The sequence below is a fragment of the Lacerta agilis genome, chromosome 8 (assembly GCF_009819535.1).
Source record: "Lacerta agilis isolate rLacAgi1 chromosome 8, rLacAgi1.pri, whole genome shotgun sequence".
Lineage (NCBI taxonomy): Eukaryota > Metazoa > Chordata > Lepidosauria > Squamata > Lacertidae > Lacerta > Lacerta agilis.
Genome location: NC_046319.1, coordinates 17,023,684 through 17,047,962, shown reverse-complemented (window position 1 = coordinate 17,047,962; position 24,279 = coordinate 17,023,684). Strand labels below are relative to the sequence as shown.

Here is a 24,279-nt window from a genome sequence, read left to right as displayed (position 1 = left end):
AGGCAGCAAGCAGCCGCGCACACGCGGACCCAGCACCGCTCACACTGCGCAGGCGCCGTCTCCGCCTCTTCCGCTTTCCGGCGCGTTGCCATTGGTGGGAAACACACGCCCCCCCCCCAAAATGTGAGGAACCATAGAGTTGGGGGACAGACGGGGTCATTCCGGCTTCATCAGTACAGTTTCGTTTTAAAGCCAAGGACGCAGAACCGGAAGTCCTGTGAGTATTTGCTGGACTACAACTCCGATGGATCCTTTGCCATTGACCATGCTGATGGGACTTGGAATCTAGCAACGGCTAGGGGAGGGATGGAGAATGTGTGGCCCACCAAGTTTTTCTAAGTGTGTGTGTGTGTGTGAGAGAGAGAGAGAGAGAGAGAGAGAAATAAATATAGATATATCTATAGCAATTTATTCAACGTGTCACTCTATACCAGGCATCCCCAAACTCGGCCTTACAGATGTTTTTGGGACTACAACTCCCATCACCCCTAGCTAACAGGACCAGTGGTCAGGGATGATGGGAATTGTAGTCCCAAAATTTCTGAAAGGCCGAGTTTAGGGATGTCTGCTCTATACTTTTACTATCTCTGTGGGTCCCCCTGTTCAGAAAAAGCTTATTGGGCCGAAGCAAAGAAGCAGAAGGCGGGACTCCTAAATCACGTGCCTTTGACTCTTCTCATCTTTTATTGACCCCAGCACAGTGAGCCCATCCTTCCATTGGAGAGCGGTGATGCGATTGGGTGATCTGAAAAGAAGGGCGGGACCAGGGAGAGAGAGAGAGAGTGAAGGAGGGGAATTCAACCTGTAGCAAAGAAGGAGGCGGTCCTTCTCCTTAGCAACAGGAATGTTGAGGCTGTCGCTAAGGAGGATGCCAAGTGATGCTTTGCAGAGAAGGGCGAGCATGGCGGAGGCTGGAGCTTTGCGCGTGCGGGGCAGTGCAGTTACCTTCAGGTGCTGGGAGAGGGACGGGTGATTCTGGGAAAGCTATGTTTTATTTATTGTATGTTTTATTTATGTATGTATATAAACAAACAAACAAACAAACAAATAGGAGAAATGGAGGGAGGTATGTTTTATTTTCTTATGAATATTTACTGCATTTGCCAGAAAAGGCTCTCAGGATGTATTACAAATTAGCTCCTGGGTTTGTTTTTTACCCTCAGTCTTAAAATGTCACGACACATGAGGAAAATAGGAATAGGAGGGTAGAGGGGAAAGCAAACTCAAACACATGCCCTTACAGTTCTCAAAATTACAAGCAAAGACACCCCCCTTTTTTAAAAAAAATGGGACTTGGTTTAGGAAGGAGGGATACATCATACCAATCTGAGGCTTTAAATCTAAGGGGAATTTCTGGGAATTGATCTCTCAGCTCCATTCCTTCAGTTCCGATATGAGAGTGGAATCCCATGTATGTCATCTACTTAGAAGTAAATCCCAGTTGCCGCCAACTAAGTCCTACACAGTGTAGACACATTGAAATTAATAGACAAAAATGAGCCATTTCCATTAATTTCACTGGGTCTACTCTGAGTAGGACTAACATTGGCTAAAACCTACAGAGTACACCAAGGCTTGTGATACAGTCCTATGTATGTCTATTAGAATTTAAATTGGGATGGTCTAAATACAGAAATCCAGGGCCAGATTTAAGGTGCTTATGTTATCATTTAAAGCTCTAAATGAACTAGGTCCATGGTAAATGAAATACTATATCCTCCTGCCACTGTGTTAAAGATCTGTGGGTAAACTTTTTTAGTAGTCCATTGACTGGGGACTCATGGGTGGGCTTTTTCAGTGGTACCCCATGGAGACAGTGCAAGAATGTGAAGCACTATAAAAACTAATACAAATAGTAGTTTCTTTACGGTGACAAGAGAATGACAGGAAATGTTGGTGAACATTGTTGGTGAACAATGTTTGTTTTTTCTTTTAAAGGGAGGTGCCAAAAGTGTGCCTTAGCAACAGCCAAAGAACCAACACTAAACACAACTTTAGCTTCTCAAGCCTAGGGAGACACCAGGCTCCTGATAAGCAGGGAAGATCATCACCGGTTGAAGGAGAAAATGGTAAGAAGATTGGACTAGGACCCAGGTTCAAATCCCCACTCAACCATGAAGGGCATTGGATGACCATGAGCTAGTCATCATCTCTTAACCTAATCTACCTCACAGAGCTGTGTTGAGGACAAACTGAGGTGGCATCTCCTGCCAGCCTGCTTTGTAAAAGTCAAGGGGGGGGGTATTCTTCTAGTCTGATAGGAGAGAAGGCCATAGCTCATTGGAAGAGCATTTGCCTTGCATGCAGAAAGTCCCAGGTTCAATTCCGAGTGGCATCTGCTGGTAGGTCTGGGAGAGATCCCTGGAAAGCTGCTGCTAGTCTATAGACAATAGTGAGCTAGATGAACTCAGTTCTGTGCCAATGGAAATTCACAGTCTTCCTTTAACTGTTTTTGGGTCATTGTCCCTCAATGAAGGCCCCCCCCCCGTTCCACAAATATTGGGGTTCCCTCGAGCCTGCTGAACTCTCTTGTGCATTGATTATTTTGTTTGGGACTACAGAGTTCACACACACACTTTTTAATATATTCTTTATTTTTAAATAGTGTTATTAAATTCTTAACAATACATCATATAACAAAAATAAGAGCTGGGAAAAACTTATTTGGGAATTTTCCTAGTAGTAACATACACCATATTTGTTGTTAAGCCAGTGCAACATACAAAATAAAAAAGGATATGAGAAACTAATCAAACTAATAATATTATATACTAATTCACGATACACATAGAAAATGAAACAAAACCAAAACATAGTGCAAAATCTTAAAATAAAAAAATGCTTTGAGGTGGATTGAAGTAACAAAATAATGAAATCTTAATTCAGAATATTCACATAATTATAGCACCACCTAGAGGTATAAGAGATGTTATTTTTTTCCCCCATAGGTGAGCCTAGTTCACCAAAGAAGCAGGAGTTAGGAATGTTATGTCAACCATACTGTAAGGTTCTCAGTTAGTTGCTCATGAGTAAGCAGCCAGGACTCTGCTGTTTCCTTTAAAGATTTTATTGTGAAAACTATGTACAGTGCAGAGCTTAAAAGTTCATGTCTGTATCAAGCGGTGTCAGAATCTGGGAATGGCCTCTTCCGGTTCTGACCCCAACAAAAGAGTTTCAGTATACGAAACCCTGCCTTCCATCCTTTCTTTTCACCCCACGACGTCTTTGGGGTGACGGAAATTGCGTTCCCCCTGTATCGCCCTCGGGACTGGGGGAGTGTTGGATCTCTCTTGCATCCCCAGAGCCTCTACTCCCTTTCCCCTGTGAACTCTCCCCCTCCTCGCTGGATGTCTCGCTGCTCCTTTCTGTACCAGAGGAGGAGCTGCTGGCAAGGTGGGACTGGGGCTCTCTGTAGCATCCGGAGAGCCCTTCCACCACCTTGTGCTGCATTGGGGACAGTTCCCTGACACATACAATATGAAGAGCTGATGCCAGAATATTACTCTGTTCAACTACACTCATAAAATATATAAAGTTAAACCAGATTGCAGTGATTTTAAATACCGGGTATGATTTGTCAATTTTTGCAACAGTTCAATCTGCCACACCTCTTTAAACCAATTTGTAACCTCACCTCTGATGTAATGATGCAATAAAACATCTATGAATTTAATATGTCGTCTCACACATATTCCCTTACAAGCAAAACTGTGAACAGAAATTATTTCCCCCCTCACATTGTTGAATAAAATTTGGTAAACTAACTACAAACCTTAGTTAATGAATGCCAGTCAAGCACAGTTAGTAAACCATAGTTAAGCCATTGGGTTTGGACAACTATTTTTAACCATGGTTAACTAAACCGTGTTTCATAAACCATGGCTTGGGGTGTTGTGCAAACCAAGTGTTTTTGGGCAGTGTCAGATTTGGTCTGCTGATCGTTTCTTGGTTGTTGCTTCTTCTAAATAAATGGCTTTTCCTTCTACCTAGGCAGTTACTCATCTCGCCGCACAGGGGAGATCCCCAGCATTGACAACTTGGAAGAAAGCTTGCGGAAGCTTCAGCTCCAAGTGGATAACTTGGCTTCCAGTCTCTGCTCACACCCAAACCACGAACACACCATTGACCTGCACCCTGCAGCTGACTCAGGTCCTTTCAGTTCCAGGTGGCCAGCAGCTCCTGCTGGGAGCTATATGGAATCAGGTGTTGGAGGCCCAGCCAAGACCCCAGTGGAGGCAGAGTGGTTCCTGAAACCAAAACACTTGCTCAAATCCTTCGGAGAGTATTCAGCCCTGACGAGCCTGGGCCTTCCAACCTTTGCCACGTCCCCGGTGAACCGGCTGGCAGGGCTGCTGGGGAGCGAGATTGCAAGTCAAAACTCTTTGCACCCCTCGGCGGATTTCGCTTTCCCTCTGAAACTCGGAGCCCCTCATGTGATCGGTGTCAAGTCTTTGTTGCCTCCTAAGACCCCGGTCAGAGCATCCTTGCTGAAAAGGACCTCTTCCTCCCTCGACAGAGGCCGTTCGCTCAGTCTTGGTTCCTCCGAGACCAACCGCGAGTGTTCGCTCTCGCCTGCCAACAAACGCACCTGCTGGCTCCGATCTCGGTCTCAGTCTCCAAAGCCCGCCTGGAGACCCAGCTCGGCCAAGGCAAATGCCTGTGCACAGCCTCCCCCCCAGCTTGGCATGTCCGGGGGAAACAGGAGCAAAAGCGGTTCAAATAGGCGTTCACGGTCGAGGATATACAGGCCAGGGACATTAGGCGCTGGATCATGGATTCCCAGCAAGGCAATCGAGAGGGGAGCGCGGAGCAATCCTTGGACGCCTTACAGCTTGCCGTCTGCTGCCATTTCCTCACCCATAGCCCAGGAGCTCAATGAACGGTAAGTGGAAATTTTTGCCATGATGCCCAGTTGGCTTCACCCCTCAACAATTCTCCATTCTGCTCTTGTGATAGTCTAGATCAGGCATGTCCAACAGGTAGATCGTGATCTACCGGTAGATCACTGGATGTCTGAGGTAGATCACTGGTAGATCATTGGCTCCCTCCAAAGAAGCTGTGGCTCCCCTAAAACAAGCTCAACATTTTACCTCCTCCCTGAAAAAACTCAACAACTTTGACCCAACCCCCCCCCCAAAATTGGCCTTCCTCCTTCCTAAAAAAAGTTCAACAACTTTCACCTGAACCCCCCAAAAGGGGGTAGATCACTGCCAGTTTTTTAACTCTGTGAGTAGATCTCAGTCTCTTGGGAGTTGGCCACCCCTGGTCTAGATTAATGATGCCCTAAAGGGAGAATGAGGAAACATGTGGCCATTCAGATATTGCTGGACTACAATTCCCATCATCCCTTACTGTTGCCCATCCTGGCTGATGGTAGCAGCAGTCAGCATCTGCTGCAGTCAACATGCCTTAGGACCTCAATACCCTTAAGCACTGCCTCTCTGCATACAAACCGACCTGGACTCTGCGCTTGTCATCCGAGGCCCATCTCTATGTCCCCCCCCCCCCCCGGCTCCCTGAGAGAGGCTCAGAGAGTGAATTATCTAGCTGTATAACTAGGGCTGGGGAACCTTTTTTAGTTTGAGGGCCGCATTCCCTTCTGGGCAAGCTTCTGGGGGCCACATGGCAGTTCTAGGTGGGGCCAGAGGCAAAAGTGGGTGGAGCAATGTATGCCAATGTTGCCTTCGTACTGCAGGCTGATTGCTACACACACACCTCTCTATTCTCTATCCATATAAACAAGAGGCATTGTCAGAGTTCACGGACACATTCCAGCTAGGCAAAAACACCTGGGGTGTGAACCAAGGCCAGTGATAGTCCCAAGGGCCAAAGAGAGAGATGCCTAGAGAGCCATGATGTTCAGGAAAGGAAAGGAAAGTCCCCTGGGGAATTCCTTGATTTGTGAAATGCTCCCCTCTCTTCAACCCTGCAGACAGCATGGCAAATAGGTTGTTAGGCCTGAAAACATTTGACTATCCCCCAGCAGCCCATATCCTCCAACATTTCTCCAATGAAAATAGGGACATCCTAAGGAAAAGTGGGACATTCCAGGATCAAATCAGAAACCGGGACGGCTTCTCTAAATCAGGGATGTCCCTGGAAAATAGGGACACTTGGAGGATCTGGCAACCCCAAGAAAAACCACTAGCTTGCATTAGTCATTTATCGTCCACAAGAAACAAACAATTCATCCAGCAAAATTTCCCCGCCTCGCTGCTTTTAGGAGATGGCTTTGAAAGCAGGTTTCAAAAGAGTCACTCGCCTGGCCAATCTGTGCCAATTGCTTTCAAGGCTGCTTGGAGGCCTTGCAGAAACCGTAACAAGGCCTCGTTGGCTGCACAGGTTCCTGCAGACTCTCGCTGAAGGTGATGTTGGGAGAGCCCTGGTTGAGACGTCTCCGTACCAGCAAGAGCTGGCTCGCCTCCGGCTCGAGAGTCTGCGTATGGAAGAGGCGTGGTTGTTAGAGCAGAAGAGGCAGCAGGAATTGGAACGGACCCGAGGTCCCAAGCCTAAATGGTAAGTGGGGGTCGTCAAGCTGTGGGGCGGGGCTGTGGGGGAGTGGTAAGGTGTGGGGAGTCTAAAAGCAGGGAATCTGGCAGGTAGATCACTGGGCAGCAGAGGGAGCTATTGGCTTGCTCTCTGCTGGGATCGCTGCGGAGGACGGTTTTATTGAGGCTTCCTGCTTTGCAGAGGTCACTGGAATGCTTATTTCAGTGACCTCTGCAAACTTACCAGTATTTCTTGGGTACGGACTGAGGTTCGTTGTTCATAGCTACCATACAGATTGCAATGTATTTGTTTTGGTCACTACAGTATGAATTTGGACACCACTTAAGATATTGTAACCGAAATTGTGTGTGACGGTTCCTGAGACCAAGAAGGAGGCTTTCTTCTATGTTTAGATACAACTGGATGCCATTTTGAATCAAGATGGCGGACTGCACTTTTCAAAACTCCCACTGATTTACTGATTTTAACCGCTGTTTTCAAAACTGCACTGATTCTTTGGTTTCTTAGAATTCCTAGGCGATGGCTGGCATAAGTCACATGAAGACTAGCAGCATCTAAGTTAGGCTTAGTAAGGCCACCCAAGAGGCAGGCAGAGAAATCTGGGGGAGATATTGGAGCCACGAGCCACCGTTTCCCATGTCCAGTTTATGCTATCCTTATTTACTTTCATAACTAATTGCCCCTGTTCTTTCTCTTGTCTGAGTCAGAGAGATTAGATGCGCATGATGATGGAGTGAGAATATAAGCATAGATCTATTTATTTTTAAAGAACCCATGAGACGTGTAGCCAGAGCCTCTGCGATACCTTCCATTTTCCCCTTTCTGTGGTGGACAACAGGTTGCTGCTCCCACTTGCTTCACAGGCGGGGCTATGCAAATGAGGAGCCTTTCCCATTTCCGGTCCGCCCTACATCAAAGCACCAGGGCTTTCCTGGAACTTCAGTTCTGTGTACTGTACCTTTGGGTTTATTTTTCCAACTGTTGTGGCTTGGACTTTGACACTGGACGGGTATAATGATCTGAACAGCCTCCAGGCTGCCTTTCCATGCCTCTCACCTGCATGGTTGCCTCCCTGACCATCAGCCCTCTGAGACTTTGCCTGAATTAACCTCAGGAAACCCCAATTTATGATCAGACTAAGTGACTCAATTCTCTCCCCCCCCCCTGTCTCAAGGTACGAGATGCGTAACTCTCAGTTCCACTATGAAGCCCGCAAGAATAACGAACTGTTGAGAAACAGCCAGGATGTACATTCCATCTATGACTACAGGCACGAACTGGCAACAGCCTCCAAAGAATTCTGGCAGCAGCCCTGCTCCACCCACCTGGAGTCCCATGGATAAAGATCAGTCTTCACAAACCTGCATTGTTGGGTGAGGATCTTGATTCTCTCTTCTTTGTCGCTGGTGGAGGTCCAACAGAGAGTGGGCAAGTCAACCTTCTCCAAACTGGTCCCCTCTAGGTGCCTTGGACCAACTTCTGGAAGTTGAGGACTGCAACTCCCATCAGCCCCAGACAGCATAGTCCACGGTTAGGGAGGATGGGCGTTGCAGCCTGCTGCAGCTCCTGGAGGGGACTGTGTTGAATGGTGCAGTTTTCGTCTATAATTCCCATTATCCCTGACCATTCTCCATGCTGGCTGGAGGGAGTCCAAAATATTTAGAGGGCCACCAGTTGGGATAGGCAAACAAATTTAATCTTTGGGGGAACCAGCCAATGCCTTGACCTGACCTCAGCAACCACACCCACCTTGGTGGGATGATAGGATCAAAGACCAATTTTTTTTATTAAAAGCAGCAGGTTGAGGTCAAGCACAAATGATTTTGGATTGCACAAAGCTACATTTTTGTGCAGCAAAGCGGTTAGTGTTTACGCAGCCCTGGTTAAGAGGGTGATACCAGGAGGGTTACACTTTGCATCGACTCTGCACCGAGAAGCCTGTGGAGGAGGATGGTCAGGAGAGAAACAGGTACCCACAATCCCTTACTAGGCAAGTAGCAACACCACAGAACATGGGAATGGGCAAATCACTCGTTAGATAAATGACTGAGAAGATAGGATAGCCCAGCTGTCCAGCCTCTTTCTGAGCACACTGAAGAACAAGGCGAAAATCAGAAGCTTTATGGGACTATTGGAACCGCTAGTCCTTTGTAGCCCTGTTAAATATCTAAAAGAACAACTTCTGCAGACCCTCAAGTGCTGAGATGGGCAGAGGGGGCCCTCTTGGCAGTTCTGCCCTCAGAGGCCTGTCTGTGCTCAGGGATGTCTGTGGTCTGGGAGAGGGCCTGTGGAACTCCCTCCCCGTAGAACATTCATTATACATCTCCTGGCAAATGCTGAAGCTGCACATCTTTACCCTGGCTTTTGTCACTTGAGGTGTATATTTTTCAGACCCACCTTATTTCTGTGATTGTAAGTTGTTTAAAGTGGTTTTTAACGTTGCGTTTTAATGCTGTGACCTGCCCTGGGACCATAGAATAATAAATACTAATCATAATCGTAATAATTCGGTGCCTGCAATACAATCCTGTGGCCACCTGCAGTGGTGGCGCTAGAGTGCAGCAATTTATTCATCTGGGATTCTACTGTAATCTGGGCTGACCCTGTTCTCTCTCCTTGCCCCTGTCTGCCACCATCCAAGAGTCCTGGACTAACCATTTTTCATGGACCACGCTGTTCCAAAATATCTTTTCCCTAGGAGTCAAAACACTGGATTTGAAAGCTGGGGGGGGGGGGGAACCAGCAGGCACTTTGCTTAGGTGCCAATTGGAAATGCCTTCCAAATCAAACAGGTCATTTGTTCTCTTGTTTAATTCACTGACTTCCAAAGGGATGCATTATAAGGAGACAGGGAGGCAATCTCTACCACATTAGCAAAACAACACATGGAAGAGTTGTGCAAAAGAGTGAAACACTTTCCGGCTTACAAGAAAGAATAAGGAAGGGGACATTTTTGATGCAGGGAAAATCCAGGTCGTCCTCTTCAAAGAGCTCTTATGCAATACATGCTATGAGGGTTTACATCTGCCTTGGAAAGCTGACATCTTCTTATCCGTCCCGTGGCCAGAACGGAAATTGATCCCCAAATACTATCAGACATTCACTGTTGTTGCTACTGCTTTCAGTCCGCAAACTGTATGAAATGGATTACATTCCCCCCATTTGCATTGTGTTTCCATTGCACTGAAATGAACAGAGCGGGATAATGTAACAGCAACGTAACCTACGTAATGATTAATTGCGTGAATTAGGGAAGTTGCAGAATTTCGGCACGGCAGAACGGTGAGATGAATGATGTAGAGGTTGGAGGAAGGCCAGCAGCAGCAGAAGGGAAACAGTGCTGCTTGCAGTGAATACAGGGCGGAATGGGAAACGATGCCTTCTCCCATCCTTAATTAACTCTGGCATTAGCTAGGTCCTCATGGAATCCATTTTTATCCTCCTCGCACCTCTACACTGCGTGCCTCCGACCGAATTGCAGCTGTATCAATTAAGGAGCACATCATTTAGCAAGTGTTGGCTTAAAGGGGAGGGGGTGGGTTCCTGTGACATTCTTCCCCAGCTACAGCACATACTAAAACACAAATAAATAGAATACAGTAAGGAAAGAGGAATTCTGAGTCCCAGTCTTTTTTCTTTTTTGGCTCATCCCCGCAGCTGAATCTCATCTTCCAGGTGGAGCCCTTTTTCTGAACACCAAACCGGAGCTTGGGAACTTGTAGGCAAGATGGCTGCTGGGGGGTGGGGGCAGAGTGCTTCAGGGGGGCTTGAGCAGGCTTGGGAGGGCAACCACCTCGTATGGGTTCCTCCAGGCTTCCTCCTTGTCCAGTCTTTTCCTCTGCTCTGCAGAGTTGCTCCTCGAGTCTCTTAACGCTCACGCTCTCTGTCTGTGCCTGTAGCTTCCCACTGCCGAAGCTGGAAACGAAACGGGGGGAGAAAGCACAGGAGGTTAGTTCTGGCAGTCGATGAACATGCAAAACGGCTATTCGGCTTTTCGCCTGGGGCGAGCAAAAGGGACAGGCAGACGATTAGGCCCGAAATCTTTTGTAAAACGAAAAAAAGAAAGGTAGTTGTTTGGCTCTTCTAGCCTTCCTTCTAAAGCAGGGGTAGGCAACCTGTAGCCCTCCAGATGTTAAGCTACAACTCCCATGGTCCCTGACATTTGCCATGCTGGTAGGCAGAACTGTCACTGTCACGAGTGCCATGTAATACCTTTTCCACTTTTGTAAGAAATCAATCTTTTAGTGTGGCAGCACCCACACTCTGAAACTCCCTGCTTAGGGACGCCAAGCTGGCACATCCACTGTCCTCTTTTCAGTGCCTGCCCAAAATGTTTTTGCTTAGACCAGCCTATGCAGAATACGGATGTACTCTTTAATCTGTTTTTAGTTCATTGCTGATTATATCTTTTGCTTTATGGTTTTTAGGGCCTGCTTGGCAGTGGCGCCCTCCCTGTGGATGTCAAGGAGATAAAGAAATAAAGAACTTTTAGAAGACATCCGAAGGCAGCCCTGTACGAGGAAGTTTTTAATGCTTGACATTTTATTACATTTTATTATATTATACTGGAAGCCTCCCAGAGTGGCTGGGGAAACCCAGCCAGATGGGTGGGGTATAAATAATAAAATTATTATTATTATTATTATTATTATTATTATTATTATTATTCTGATAATTTTATTGTTTTGTTCTCTTTGTGAAACATGTACGTACATCTAGAGCTCTGTATGTGTGTAACAAAGTATAGTAACAGATGCCAAATAAAATTAAGTAAATGGCGATCTCTAGAGCTAAGCACATAGGAGCAGATCTCCATACCAAAATCAAACCTAATATACTGATATCACAAAGCTCCAAGCAAATTGGGGTGTGTGAATTTTGCAGGATGGACAAATAAATCGTGACTCCCCAGTCACGGGTGATCAGAGGCATAACCGCCTCCAGCAATGGCACCCATGACTAGTAGGTGCTGCCAGCCTTCTCCTCCATGGACCCATCTCATCCCCTTCTAAGGCAAGGCCATCCACGTTGGTGGGCGTCGCAGTCTCCCCACAGCTTACCCGGCTGCTTGTGGACCATCCGGCACACGCCTTTCCCTTGCTGGTTCCTGTACACGGGCTTGACGCACACTTTGTTGGTGCTGCCCTCCGCCAGGTCCGACAGGAGCACGCTGTGGATCTGCGGTGAGACGCTGAGGAGGGTCGAAGAGCCAGCCTGCCGCCGGCACCTCACCCGGTAACCCAGGACGCTGCCATCGGCAGGCTCCCATGAAGCCTTCACGGTGGTGGGGCTCAGGTCTTCGAAGCGCAGGTGCTTTATCCTGGAGTTCTCTGCCCAGCGGGAAGAAAGAGGGCATAAAGACAGTGCATTTCCACCAGCAAATGTCAACAGAAATAACTCTATGCTGTTGGCAGCCTGGTCCCCAAAGCTCCGCCCCTTCTCATAAACCACACCCATTTTGCTGTGGGACAAGCAGATCTGTCAATTCCGCTTTCTCTCTTCCCTCCCAATCTTAAGTTGAGTTCTGCGCTAGCAAGTTGCTTCCCCCCCCCATCACCATCAGCCTCTTCTCCTCCATCCCTGCACACCCTCCCAAATTGGACCGTGTTGGCTCCAGGTTTTGGGGTGCTCTAGAAAACCAAAGAAAGGAACCCAAAGAGAGCATGTCCCAAGATGTTGGGGGGGGGTGTAACAGGGATTCTCCCTCGCCCCCTAAAAAGAAAATAGCCTGATGCATTTCAGCCAGTATGTTTCTAAAGGCCTCCTCCAGGGGCTAGTTTCTGATAGCCAACAGAGATCTCTGCAGGCTGTTTTTCAGTTTAACTGCTATTATGTGGCTATTAGCCATAGGGCTGCCTCTGAAGATGGTTCGAAAACTGCAGCTGCTGCAGAATTCAGCAGCCAAGTTGCTCATTGGACAACGCAGTCTGAGCACATAGCACCAATCCAACTCTGCAATTCTTTGATTCAAACTTGGCCTAACTACAATGACTGCCAATTAGTTTCCGGGCCCATAAGTTCCCTTGACCTATAAAGTCAAGGAACATTTCTCCCCATATGAACCATCCCAGATCCTGCAATCTTTGTCTCAGGCCTTTCTTCATGTGCCCCATACATGGGAGGTCTGGAGGGTGGCAACACAAGAACGGGCCTTATCGGTGGTGGCTCCTTGCTTCTGGAATGCTCTCCCTGGGGAGCCTCACCAGGCGCCATTGATAAATATCTATAGCACCAGGCTAAACCATTCCTTTTTAATCAGGCCTTTGGCGTTTAACTATCTGTGGCCTTTTTTTGCATGGATGGGATGTCTGAATGTAGGTTTTTTTTTTTTTAAGAATAGAATTGTCTTTTAGATTTTTAAAATGATGGTTTTAATGTATGTGTTTGTTTTTCGTGTAAAATATTGCAAGTTGCCTTGAGTTGCCATGGCAAAAAACCAACCAACCAACAAACAAATAAATAAAACAAATAAATAATTTATTAATTTATTTATATCCCACCCATCTGACTGGGTTTCCCCAGCCACTCTGGGCGGCTCCCAACAGAATATAAAAAGCACGATAAAATATCAAAGATTAAAAACTTCCCTAAACAGGGCTGCCTTCAGATGTCTTCTAAAAGTCAGATAGTTGTTTATTTCCATGACATCTGATGGGAGGGCGTTCCACAGGGTGGGTGCCACTACTGAGAAGGCCCTCTGCCTGGTTCCCTGTAGCCTCACTTCTCGCAGTGAGGGAACCACCAGACGTCCCTTGGCGCTGGACCTCAGTGTCTGGGCTGAACGATGGGGGGTGGAGACATTCCTTCACGTACATTGGGTGTTAAAGGTCAGCACCAACACTGAATTGTGCTTGGAAATGTACTGGGAGCTGGACCTCAGTGTCCGGGCTGAACGATGTGGGTGGAGACGCTCCTTCAGGTATACTGGGCCGAGGCCATTTAGGGCTTTAAAGGTCAGCACCAGCACTTTGAATTGTGCTTGGAAACGCACTGGGAGCAAATGTAGGTCTTTCAAGACCGGTGTTATATGGCCTCGGCGGCCCCATGTTAGGCAGAACACATTGGGCTATTTTGGAAAGGGGGAAATCCACATTTCTTCAGCATCTTGAGACGCATTCTCTTTGGTTTGGGGCCTCCGAGCATGTAGAAAATGCATCTGTGCCACCACTACCCTTCCTTCCCTGTCTCCAAATTTTCTCCCTGTGGAGGGCGTGGATACCTCCTTACCTTCTGCCGTGCATGCCTTGGCCGACAGTGCTTTCTCCTTGCCCGATTTATAAATGGCAGACACAGTCACCAAGTAGGTGGTGTTGGCAGTCAGGTCATCCAAGAGGGTGGAGTTGAGGCTCCCATCGACCTCCACCAGCTTGACTGCGTTCCCAGGCAGGGGCCCGTACAGGACCTGATAGGCAGACACGCTGTCCGGGGTGGGGGCCCAGCTGACCCGGATGCTGTGGGGCCTGGAATCTGAGATGACGACTCTTGCTGGGCTGATGGGCTCTGCGGAGAGAAGGTAGGCAGATTGAAAAGGGGGCACTGACAGGGAATGGTCTGAAGACAAGGACTGGGGAATGAAGACCAGCTTCTCTCTGTATTGGGAAGTTTTCAATGTTTGATGTTTAATTATGTTTTCATACATGTTGGAAGCTGCCCCAGAGTGGCTGGGGCAAACCAGCCAGATGGGCAGGGTATGATTAATAAAATTATTATTATTATTAATTTATTTTCTGAACTAGGTAAAAATGAAAGCTGAGGCAGATCATAGCCATTGTGGCTGGCTGCCACCAACAGCCTTCTCCTCCTCCGTAAATTTCTCTATCCCTCTTTTAATGCCATCCAAAAGTTATTGGCCTTCACTGCCCCTCATGGGAGCAAATTCCATACTTAGGCTCTTGGCCACATGAAGAAGTCCTTCCTTTTATCTATCCCAGCTGTGACATAAGCGAACAAAGTGTAAGTGCTGCTCCAAAGTGGAATGGCACTAGCATCCCATAATAACCCCCTCAAGAGTAGTTTCCAACACAATGCAGAGATTGAGCAGCGCCAAACCTCATCTCACCATCTGCTTCCTGGTTTTTTTTTTCTCCTACTGAGAGGAGTTTCACCAATGGCAAGAATTAGGTGCCTGACATGAAAACTTGCTTATCCTGGTAGAAGGTGAGGTAATTATTTCTCGGCCCTTAAAATCCTGGAGCTGTCATTGCAGCGAATGAAAGGGAAAAAAAAAACGACCAATCGCTTCCACATCTATTGTGTGGGTCAGCAAACCTTGGGAAGGCTGGATTGTAGCTTTAAAAAAAAAAATCAACAACCCATAGTTACATTAGAAGGGCCTTATGTCCGATCAGATAATGTGACCATCTAGTTTTGGAGCAGGAAGAAACCTCATCCCTGGAGGCCAAATGTTTCCTATCAGGCTTCTCTGAATAGCCCTTGAAAATCTCCCCAGACTGCACACTCTCACTGATCCTCCTTTGCCCCTACCTGAGAAATTTTACCTGGCTAGAATGTACCCTTGAACTCTGACAATTTATTTTATTCATTACTATTTATCCAGAGCATTTGAACCCTGCGCCTCAGACAAAAAGGCTCCCAGATTGGCTTACATAGGGTCGCCATATAAACAGGAAAATTCCAGTAATGTCTGGGGTGGGTGGGTGGGGGGCAAAATCGACACCCAAGGGGAATTTTTAATTTAATAATAAATGTCTGGGATTCCATCTGTTCCCCGGCGGAAGAAATGTGCAGCGATTGCTTCCTTGTCGTCTCCCAGACGGTGATTTCAGAAGCCCGCTCGCCACCCTGCCGTCCGCTGCTGCAGGTTGCCCAAAAATAGCTGAGCGACTTTGGATGATCGCTCAGAAAAGCCAAGCGACTGTGTCTGGATTTTTTTTAACTTTTTGAAATACGGCAGCCCTAGCTGACATGCAATTAAAATGAGGCAGACCCTTCCTGCAGACTTACTACCTAAACAACAAACAAACAAACAACAAGCAAGGGGAAAGGGAAGGGAATCAAACATGGGCACCAGTTCTTAAGCAGTTGTTCTTCGAAAGACCAGCTTCCATAGTTCAGGAGGTAATGCTCGGCTGCCTGGATGGAGGATAGAAAGGGGCCTCTCTCTGTGTGGAAACCAGCCTACTGTACAAAGGTGGAGAAGGCTAGGCCAAGAAGCAGTGACCAGTGAGCTTTGTGGCCAAGTTGGGATTAGAACCCTAGTCTCCCAGGCCCTAGCCAGACACTCTTAGCAATGGTCAAAACAAAATAAAAAAATAAAAAAATTCCTTCCAGTAGCACCTTAGAGACCAGCTAAGTTTGTTCTTGGTATGAGCTTTCGTGTGCAGATACTGAAGGTATCTGAAGAAGTGTGGATGCACACGAAAACTCATACCAAGAACAAACTCAGTGGGTCTCTAAGGTGCTACTGGAAGGACTTTTTTATTTTTTTATTTTGTTTTGACTATGGGAGACCAACACGGCTACCTACCTGCAACTCTTACCCATGGTTACCAATGTGGGGCGCACGCCCCGTAGGGGGGCAATTTGATTTTTAAGGGGGGGGGGCAATTCAAGAATGAGTTAACAGTTAATGGCCTTTTAGGCTCCCTCCACATAAATAGGAGTTCACTTTTTGAATAAGAAGAATTATATATCGGGGGGACCGGGTGTATCAGGATTTTAGAGATGCTTAGGTGGGGCATGGCCAAAAACTGGTTGAGAACCACTGCTCTAACCATTATGCAACACTGCACGACCACAATGAAGACAGACAGGAGAACAAGGAGCAAAGCAGTCAAAATGGCCAGAGAACTTCTGCCTCTCAGTTGGCCGCTGGCTCAGTTAGGATGGCTTTCCATTATGCCCCCCCCCAATCAGACCTTCTTTGTCTTACCTTCCAAGGTGGTGACCCTGATGGTTTGGGGTGGCATGTATCTCTCGTTGGACTCGGGAATGAGGGCGACCTCGTACGTGGTTTGGGGCACCAGGTTGCTCACCAGGAAGCTGGTGTGGTCACCTGTCAGCTGCTTGGTCAGTTTCCGCCTGGGGTCTCCAGTTGGGGCGTACTCCAGGACATAATAGCCCGTCTCCCGTGTCAAAAACCTGGGCCAAAGGAGGCGGAAGCTGCTTGTTGAGATCTCCGTCACACGCAGACGCTTGGCCTGGAAGACATCTGGAGTGTAGAAAGGCACAGGGATTCATTGATCAATGTTTTTTCCTTAGGTAGGGAAGTGTGAGTATATCCATTCCAGTTTCTCTGGGTTAGACATATCCATGAAATGATTTATTTGCCTATCTAGATGATTTACACACTGCTTCTGTTTAAGCAAAACTCTGAGTGGTTTGCAACATAGGCTATCATAAATAAACAGCAAACACCCCAAAATATCAGAGGGTTTCTACATTTTGTGAAGCACAGTTAAGTAAGGCATATTCATTAGTACGAAAAGAAACACTGCACGTAAAAATCGGCTACGAAAGCAAGGGGAACTCATGGCAAAAAAAGGAAACAAAACAGCCTCAAAACAAGCGGTAAAATGTGACAAATGAAAATCAACAAGAGAATATTGAAATAACGTGATTAGACAACTAGGCAAAAGAAAACCGACTTGCTCCTCCCAGCCACCATTGTTCAACCAATCAGTTGTGCCACTAAACCAGCGGTTCTCAAAGGGTGTGGCAGGAGAGGATGGAAAGTGTGGTGGGAAAATTGAAGGACAATCAAAGAAACATTTAAACATTTCAGGGTTACTACACTGATACTATAGTATCAAAATAATCTTGTTTGGATTTACAACCAGAAACAGCACCCACGCCTCTCTTCAAGAGCACTGGCTATTATTCTGCAGTTCTCCATGACATATTGTTGCAAACAGGGATCTGACTTTTAGAAGACATCTGAAGGCAGCTCTGTATAGGGAAGTTTTTAAGTTTTGATGTTTTACTTTGGTTTATAATTTGTTGGGAGCCGGCTGGGGCAACAGTCAGGTGGGTGGCATACAATGCATAAATTATTATACTTATTAAGGTAAAGGGACCCCTGACTGTTAGGTCCAGTCGTGTCCGACTCTGGGGTTGTGGCGCTCATCTCGCGTTACTGGCCGAGGGAGCCGGCGTACAGCTTCCGGGTCATGTGGCCAGCATGACTAAGCCGCTTCTGGTGAACCAGAGCAGTGCACGGAAACGCCGTTTACCTTCCTGGCGGAGCGGTAGCTATTTATCTACTTGCACTTTGATGTGCTTTTGAACTGCTAGGTGGGCAGGAGCTGGGACCGAGCAACGGGATCTCACCCCGTCGCGGGGATTCGAACTGCTGACCTTCTGATCGGCAAGCCCTAGGCTCTGTGGTTTAGACCACAGCGCCACCCGCATCCCATTATACTTATTACTACTATTATTAAGATCAGAAAAGAGAAAGGTTTCCTTGTGTTGATGAGATGAGTTTGTCTCAATTACCCAGCAAAAGCAAGCTCACGCCTATCCTTGAGTTTGTATACATACTAAAGTGCACATGTTAGAGGCTCGTTTATAATTATATTTTGCGAATGATTTGTGTTCTTATGTAACTGCATTGCTTTATACTTTATGGATGACCCATGATCATATTGTAAAGTACTGTAGTTGTATTCTGTTGTAAATCAAGCACTGCTGGGGGTTGTTTCTTTTTGTTTTCCAATGTATTTCTTATCAATAAAAATGTTGGTGTAGCGTGAGCAAATTTTTATTCCTAAAGTGTGACCCAGAGAAAAAAAAAAGTTGGAGACCCACTGCATTAAAGAAACCAATTCAATTCAATTTCCAGACTCCGATATAGCAATGGACTTCAGTAGGTCTGCTCTAAATAGGACTAGTACTGCAGACAGACCCACAACTTTATATTATGTTTAGATTAAAAGTACTTATTAAGAAGGAGAGGCTCAGGTGACTCAACCCCCCCTGCCCCCACCCAGTGTGCTTCTCATCTCTGCATCTCTCCCCCAAGACCAGCAGGTGGAAGCAGAGACAACATCATCTACTGCACATTAGTGTGAGCAATTTGAATGTTAGAAATTGGTGGGTCTCTTCCCTTCTTATTAGGGAGAGAATGCCTAATATTCAAAAAATGAAATAAAAATAAATAAACACCTGGGGATATTCCAGGAGGCAGGGTTTGCAGATCTCAAGCCTGGGCCCAAGAATTGGATTTTAGGGACTATGCTCGGGGCTGTGAGCTACTCCTAAATCACTGCATTTCAGTCTTGGGTCTAGGATAGGGTTGGGGAGCCAGTGGTCCTCCAGATGTTCCTGGACTCCAACTCCCAGCATCCCTCTGGCCTTGGACAATGCTAGCAGGTGCTGACGGGGAACAGCAGCTCAGGAACATCTGGAGGGTTTGATGTTCCCAACTCCTGGAGTGAAAGGCCAGATGTTCATCCTTGTCTCCTATTAAATTGCATGAACATCTCCCTGCAGACCCAAGCAATACCTTGATTAACCCCCAGCTTAAATCCCTTCCTGGTTATGAGGGCGACACCAGGAGAGTCCAGCAAACCAGACTTTAATGCGCTGAAAAGGTCAGCTGACATCAGTGCGACACCAGCTGATTGACAGGTGGGCAGCACAGCCCACCAGTGACACTCGGCCCTCAAGAGGTGGGGTGGGAGAGAAAAGTATCTGAACCACGGGGGTGAAAAAGGTCCCCCCCCCGCCCCTGTTTTAGGTGGCGATGGGATGTCTGAAACTATGCTCCATTCCGTGTAGACCCGTTTGAATGAATAGACCTCTGTTAGGCATCTCCATTCACTTCAATGGGTCTACTTTGGGAAGGTCTAGCATTGGATACAACAAAGCAATGTTTATTACACCATACGTTGTGAGGCAGCCCTGCCATAGTGGCTGGTGGGACGTCTTCTTTCTTATTCTGCTGAATGGGGACCCAGTTTCATGCTTCAAACTCCTGCCTTATGGTGCCCTTTAAAGGACATATTCTGTCCAACCCACCCGCCTTAGCTGCCAGGCTCCTAACCAAGCGTGTTGATGGCTGTCAGTGAAAGAGGAAAGTCGATAGACGGAGGGAGGGGCTTGCTGCAGGTCTGCAAGAAGCTTTAAGCCTGTTTTGCCTTCAGTTTTAAAAAAAATATTCAGGCACCAGACAGGCCAGGGGAGTGTGAGCTCCTTGTGTTTGGCCTGGCCAGTTTTCTGCTCGCTACTGTACAAAGACAGGCTCCAGCCCATCCCAAGCCAGGCCCTGCCAAGGCACGGAAATCTCTCCAGCACGCTCGGCAGGCCTTGAAACTGAACAGACGTTACCCCAGAGGGCCGCCAGGTTGCTAGAACCGCGCAGGATCACGTCGCTCCCCGCCCAAAGCGTCCAGGCAGATGCAAGCCCTCTGACAAACCTGAGAACGTTGAAAGCTTCATTGATTTCCGTAGCTGAGATTTGGAAATCGGTTCTTAATTGCTTACTAGCTAGCTAGCTGCAGGCGATGCATAAATTCTCCCTGTCCCTCTTCTCTCTCTTAGCCTCAGTCCTCCCGTCTGCAACATGGGAAAATTTACACCGGGTACACCCACAATGTGGTTACTTTGCAGACGAGAGTCAACTGTCTACAGGCAAATAAATGCAGGTTGCTCAGTTAAAGTGGGTTGGGTGCTCTTGTGCAAAAAAGATAAAAACAAAAAAATGCTTTGGGTGGTGGTGGTGGTGGGGAATTGCCTTTGTTGTTGTCGGAAGGGATGTGTCAGGGAATTGCACTGAAAAGTGTGGAAGTGGTAAGTGGGGCCAGAGGCAGAAGGGGGCGGAGCATGAATGGAAGTTTTTTACAGACTAGTTTCTAAACACACCCTTCTCTATCCTCTGTCCAGACAAGCAAGAGGCATGATCAGAGCTCAAGCACGCATTCCAGCTAAGCGAAAACACCCAAGGAGGGCGCTGAGCCAGGCCAGTGAAGTTTGTGGATTGGGGAAGAGTCCTGATGGCCGGATTTGGCCCCTCAGACGGAGGCTCACCACCTCTGCCTGATAGCGCCCTCTCTCTTTCTGCTTCAAGCCCTCATTGTCTTAAAGCTTTCTTGTGCCTCCTCTTTGAGCTGGTGAGCAGCTCTCCCCCCCCCCCTTGAAGCAGCTGTTTCCAAAGCATCTCTTTAAAAACCGAACTCTAGGGCATTTTCTTCTTGGCATTCCGTTTGGCTTTTAGACTCCCTCCGTCTTGCTGCTGAGTTAATATTGGCCCAGGCCACGCCTCCTCACCAGCCACGCCCCCTCACTCCAGTCCACACCCCTTTCCCAGGCTACACACCCCTCGTCAGCCACACCCTTCTTCTCCCCAGGCCACGCCCCCTCACCAGACATAATTTGCAAATTCTTTGAGTGTTTTGGAGTTCTGACCCTGTCCCTCGCTTGCCTGGCTGAAGGATAAGGAGGAATGAAGGACTGTGTGTGTGTGTGTGTAGAAACTAGTTTACCATGTTTTTAAAATCAACATTTGCATTTCTTGTTCCGCCCACTTTGGCCTCTGGCCCCACCCACCCCTGGGTTGCCCAGTAGGGAAGGTGGCTCTCAGGATGAAGAGGGTTCCCCTGCTATAAAATGAAGGGGAGCAGAGATCGCACCTGTGGCGGAATAATGCCTGCTGATGATTCAGGTTCATCATGGGCTAACCTATCGCTCCCATTTTAGGTAGGTGTTCCCTGGGAGGCGGAGCTAGGTGGCATTCTAAAAGGAGGGGGAACAACCGTTGAAAGGCAGTTGGGGGTTTGGCAGTTGGGGGTGGAGGATTAGAGAGAGAAAATGAGAGGTTAGGCTTTGGGGAATGGGAGGAAAGGTCATTACCATTGCTAAAGGGATGCAGGAAATATTATAACAAAGCTGAATTACATGAGAAGAAGTTTTGTACCAGTAATAACCCGAGACATCCATGTTTTCAAGTTACCTAATAAAGTTAAATGTGCTTAAACGTTCGTTGAATCTGGCAGTGTATCAGTACCTTAAGAGGTGTGACTAAGAGGAGAGAACAAAGCTTTCCTGTGGAAGAGGAAACTGTTTGCTTATTCTCCTGTCATACAGAGGACTGGACAGTGAAGCCAAGTGTGCCACTTATTTGCCTAAAGGGGAGGCAAACTGCAGTAGTTGGGAACCCTGGTAGGGACACCCCATAGGTGGCAAGAGGTTTTCAAACGTAGAGCCCTGAGGTACCCCAGAGACAACTCCCATATGAACATTGAAGGATTCATCCTAGTTGTCAGTGAAACTTAGGGAGAGTCACTGCTGGGGAAGTATTGAAGGGGAGGGAATAGGATCCCTCACAGCACTGTTGCTGTCTGTGCTCGTTCGGCCCGGTCTGTTAACGCAACTTGTTGCTGCGGACATGGACAGCCCCAGGGAAGAAAGGTGACATCATTCAGCCTGAGAAGAAGCAGTTACAAGCGGAGGGGGGTGGGGTGGGGAAATCCAGGTAGTCAAGCGTGCGATAGGCATGTGAACCTCAGGCCGTGCCTTCCTGCTGCACCTCACTTTGGCACGACACACACCCTGGATCCCTGTCAACTTGGTGATTGAACTCTGGCAGGCACCCCGCCTGATGCAACCTTGCCAGCTTACAGCCAATCTTCACGAGCCGAGGAGACGGCTCCTTTAGAAACATGCAAATGCCTAGATTTCCAACCCCCAGAATCCAGTTCCCAGGAGTCTTTGGGGGAAAGCCACATGCTTTCAATGTATGGGCTTAAAATCTACGGCGTGGGTCTGATCTAATACTGCGTCAAGGGCACCTAGTTCAGAGTTGTTCGGATTGACTGACAGCTGCAATATTGGCTGCTTTGCCCACTTTTGCCTCTGGCCCTCCGCACACTGGCTTGTGGCCCCGGAAGGAGATGTGGCCCTCAGGCTGAGAAAGGTTCTGCACCACCAAGCCAGCCCCCACCTGCCTGCCTTCTTGCAACCAGTCCAAGAGGTTTCCCGTCTCAGTGTTGCACGTTGTGGAACTCAGCAGGGAAGAGGATGAGAGGGACAACACTGGAATCAGTAGGCTCTGGCGCCACCTACTGTCCCTCTCCCTGCCTTCCATCCTACCAGCCCAAAAGGGCACCACTGCCCAGATCTTAATAATAATAATAATAATAATAATAATAATAATAATAATAATATCTCAGCCTGTGAGTTCAACAACCCTCTGAATTCTATGCCTGCCCGGTCATTCCCTCTCTTTCTTTGCACCTGTGGGACAGCAAACAGAGAACGGTAAGTATTGGGGGAACCCTGCACCCTGGAATGGAAGCAGTGATGGAGTTTGGGCTTGAAGATTTTAGCAGCTGGCTGTGTGATGCCAAATTTGGTGCCTCCTGCCTCTCGCCTTCCGTTGTTGTCATTGTTGTGGCACCATCTCAGCTCAGCACCCAGTACAGGCAAACTAGTTGTGCTCCCCGAAATCCAGCTCTGATTGAAGGCCAAAACCCTGTGGTGTGTCTGTCTCTGAGAAGCACAAGCTGCCCTTTCTGCTTTGCACAGATCACATACAGCCGAGGAGAATTCTTCCTTTCTGCCTCTTCCAGGTTAAGGGAGTCCACGGAGGCGGGGCAGGGAGAGATGGGCAGCCAGGAAGCATTGCTTTGGCTTGAGCTGAGCCAGCCCTGCGGGCAATGCCAACCAGCTGTTGGCAGATGCGGGGAATTCAAGAAGAAACCAGCCCAGCTTGACGGAACAATGCCCGCCTTGTGCCTAACGACAAAGGGGGCCTTTGAAAAAAAGGCCTCCTATGATATCATAGTGCAACTTCTGGGCGTCCTCCCAGGCAGCCAAGTCTGGGTGGTTCGAACGCCCTCCCAGCCCCGCAGCTCAGAAGCTGGTCATCATTCTGATCTGCGGCTTTGCAGCAGCCTTTGCCAACCTGGTGCCCTCCAGGGGGTCCGGGAGACAACTCCTGCCAGTCCCAGCCAGCAAAACAGGACCTGCAGCCCCAAACATTGGAGGGCACCAGTTTGGCGAGGACGGCTTTATCTGCTCATAAGAGTCCTGATGGGTGCCAGTGGGTGCAAGATGGGGAATGGCCTTGTGGTGAAAAATGGAAACCCCCCCCCCCAATTGCTCTGAAGGCCGCATCCATGTGCTGCAAAGGAGTCAAGGACCACAGAGGTTTCCATGGCAGTGGAGATGGTTAACCTCCCAAGGCCTGACCTTCCTTTATATTCTTGAACAGGGTGGTTGAATGGACAGAGAACACTCTCCTGGAACCTTTCTCCATCCAAGGGGGAGCGAGGAGAGCAACAAATCTGATTATTACCTTTGGGCACTAAGCTGCTTTTCATACAGACTAATACCCCCACCACTCCATCTCTATCCTACATCCAAACAAGCAAGAGATTTTTTTTTATTCTTCTTCTTCTTTTAAATTTCAATTCATTTTATTCTTATATGATTTTACTTTGCTGGTATTTTTGCTGTCATTCTGTGTTAAATGATGTCGTTCCTTCTTTTTATGCTGTACACTGCCGAGAGACGTTTAAATCTCGAACGGTTTATAAGTGCTTTGAAAGCAAGAAAGAGCAGAGTTCCGGGACACTCATGAAAGCCAAACAAACATACTGGAGATGTAGGGCAGTGAGGGTGTGGGGAGCCAAGGGGAAGGGTGTGTGGCCTGGGTACAGTTCTGAGGGCCAGAGAGGGAGACTTGGAGGGCCACATGATGTCAGCTGACTGACTGATCAGTGGGCGCTCCTGCTCATCTGTTAAACCTGACCCAAGGGACGGATGGAGGGGTCTAACTCCCAAGTACTTATCCCACAGCACCTAGCAGGA

General features: G+C 47.8%; 2 protein-coding genes across 2 annotated transcripts in view; one reads left to right on the top strand and one right to left on the bottom strand.

Moving 5' to 3' along the window:
* The first annotated feature begins 901 nt into the window (after positions 1 to 901).
* Positions 902 to 10,967, top strand: LOC117050950. The gene is made up of 6 exons (XM_033156919.1): positions 902 to 951; positions 1,939 to 2,069; positions 3,991 to 4,882; positions 6,343 to 6,516; positions 7,685 to 7,883; positions 10,938 to 10,967. The coding sequence occupies exons 1-5, from the start codon at positions 902 to 904 to the stop codon at positions 7,851 to 7,853; spliced, it is 1,416 nt and encodes a 471-aa protein (XP_033012810.1). The 3' UTR covers positions 7,854 to 7,883; positions 10,938 to 10,967.
* Positions 9,304 to 24,279, bottom strand: part of VWA1 (von Willebrand factor A domain containing 1) — a 39,226-nt gene continuing 24,250 nt past the window's right edge. The window contains exons 3-6 of the mRNA XM_033156336.1: positions 16,403 to 16,681; positions 13,738 to 14,010; positions 11,571 to 11,840; positions 9,304 to 10,425 (exon numbers count right to left, since the gene is read on the bottom strand). Of these exons, the coding sequence (XP_033012227.1) occupies positions 10,385 to 10,425; positions 11,571 to 11,840; positions 13,738 to 14,010; positions 16,403 to 16,681 (863 nt within the window). The 3' untranslated portion in view covers positions 9,304 to 10,384. The remainder of the gene's footprint in view (positions 10,426 to 11,570; positions 11,841 to 13,737; positions 14,011 to 16,402; positions 16,682 to 24,279) is intronic.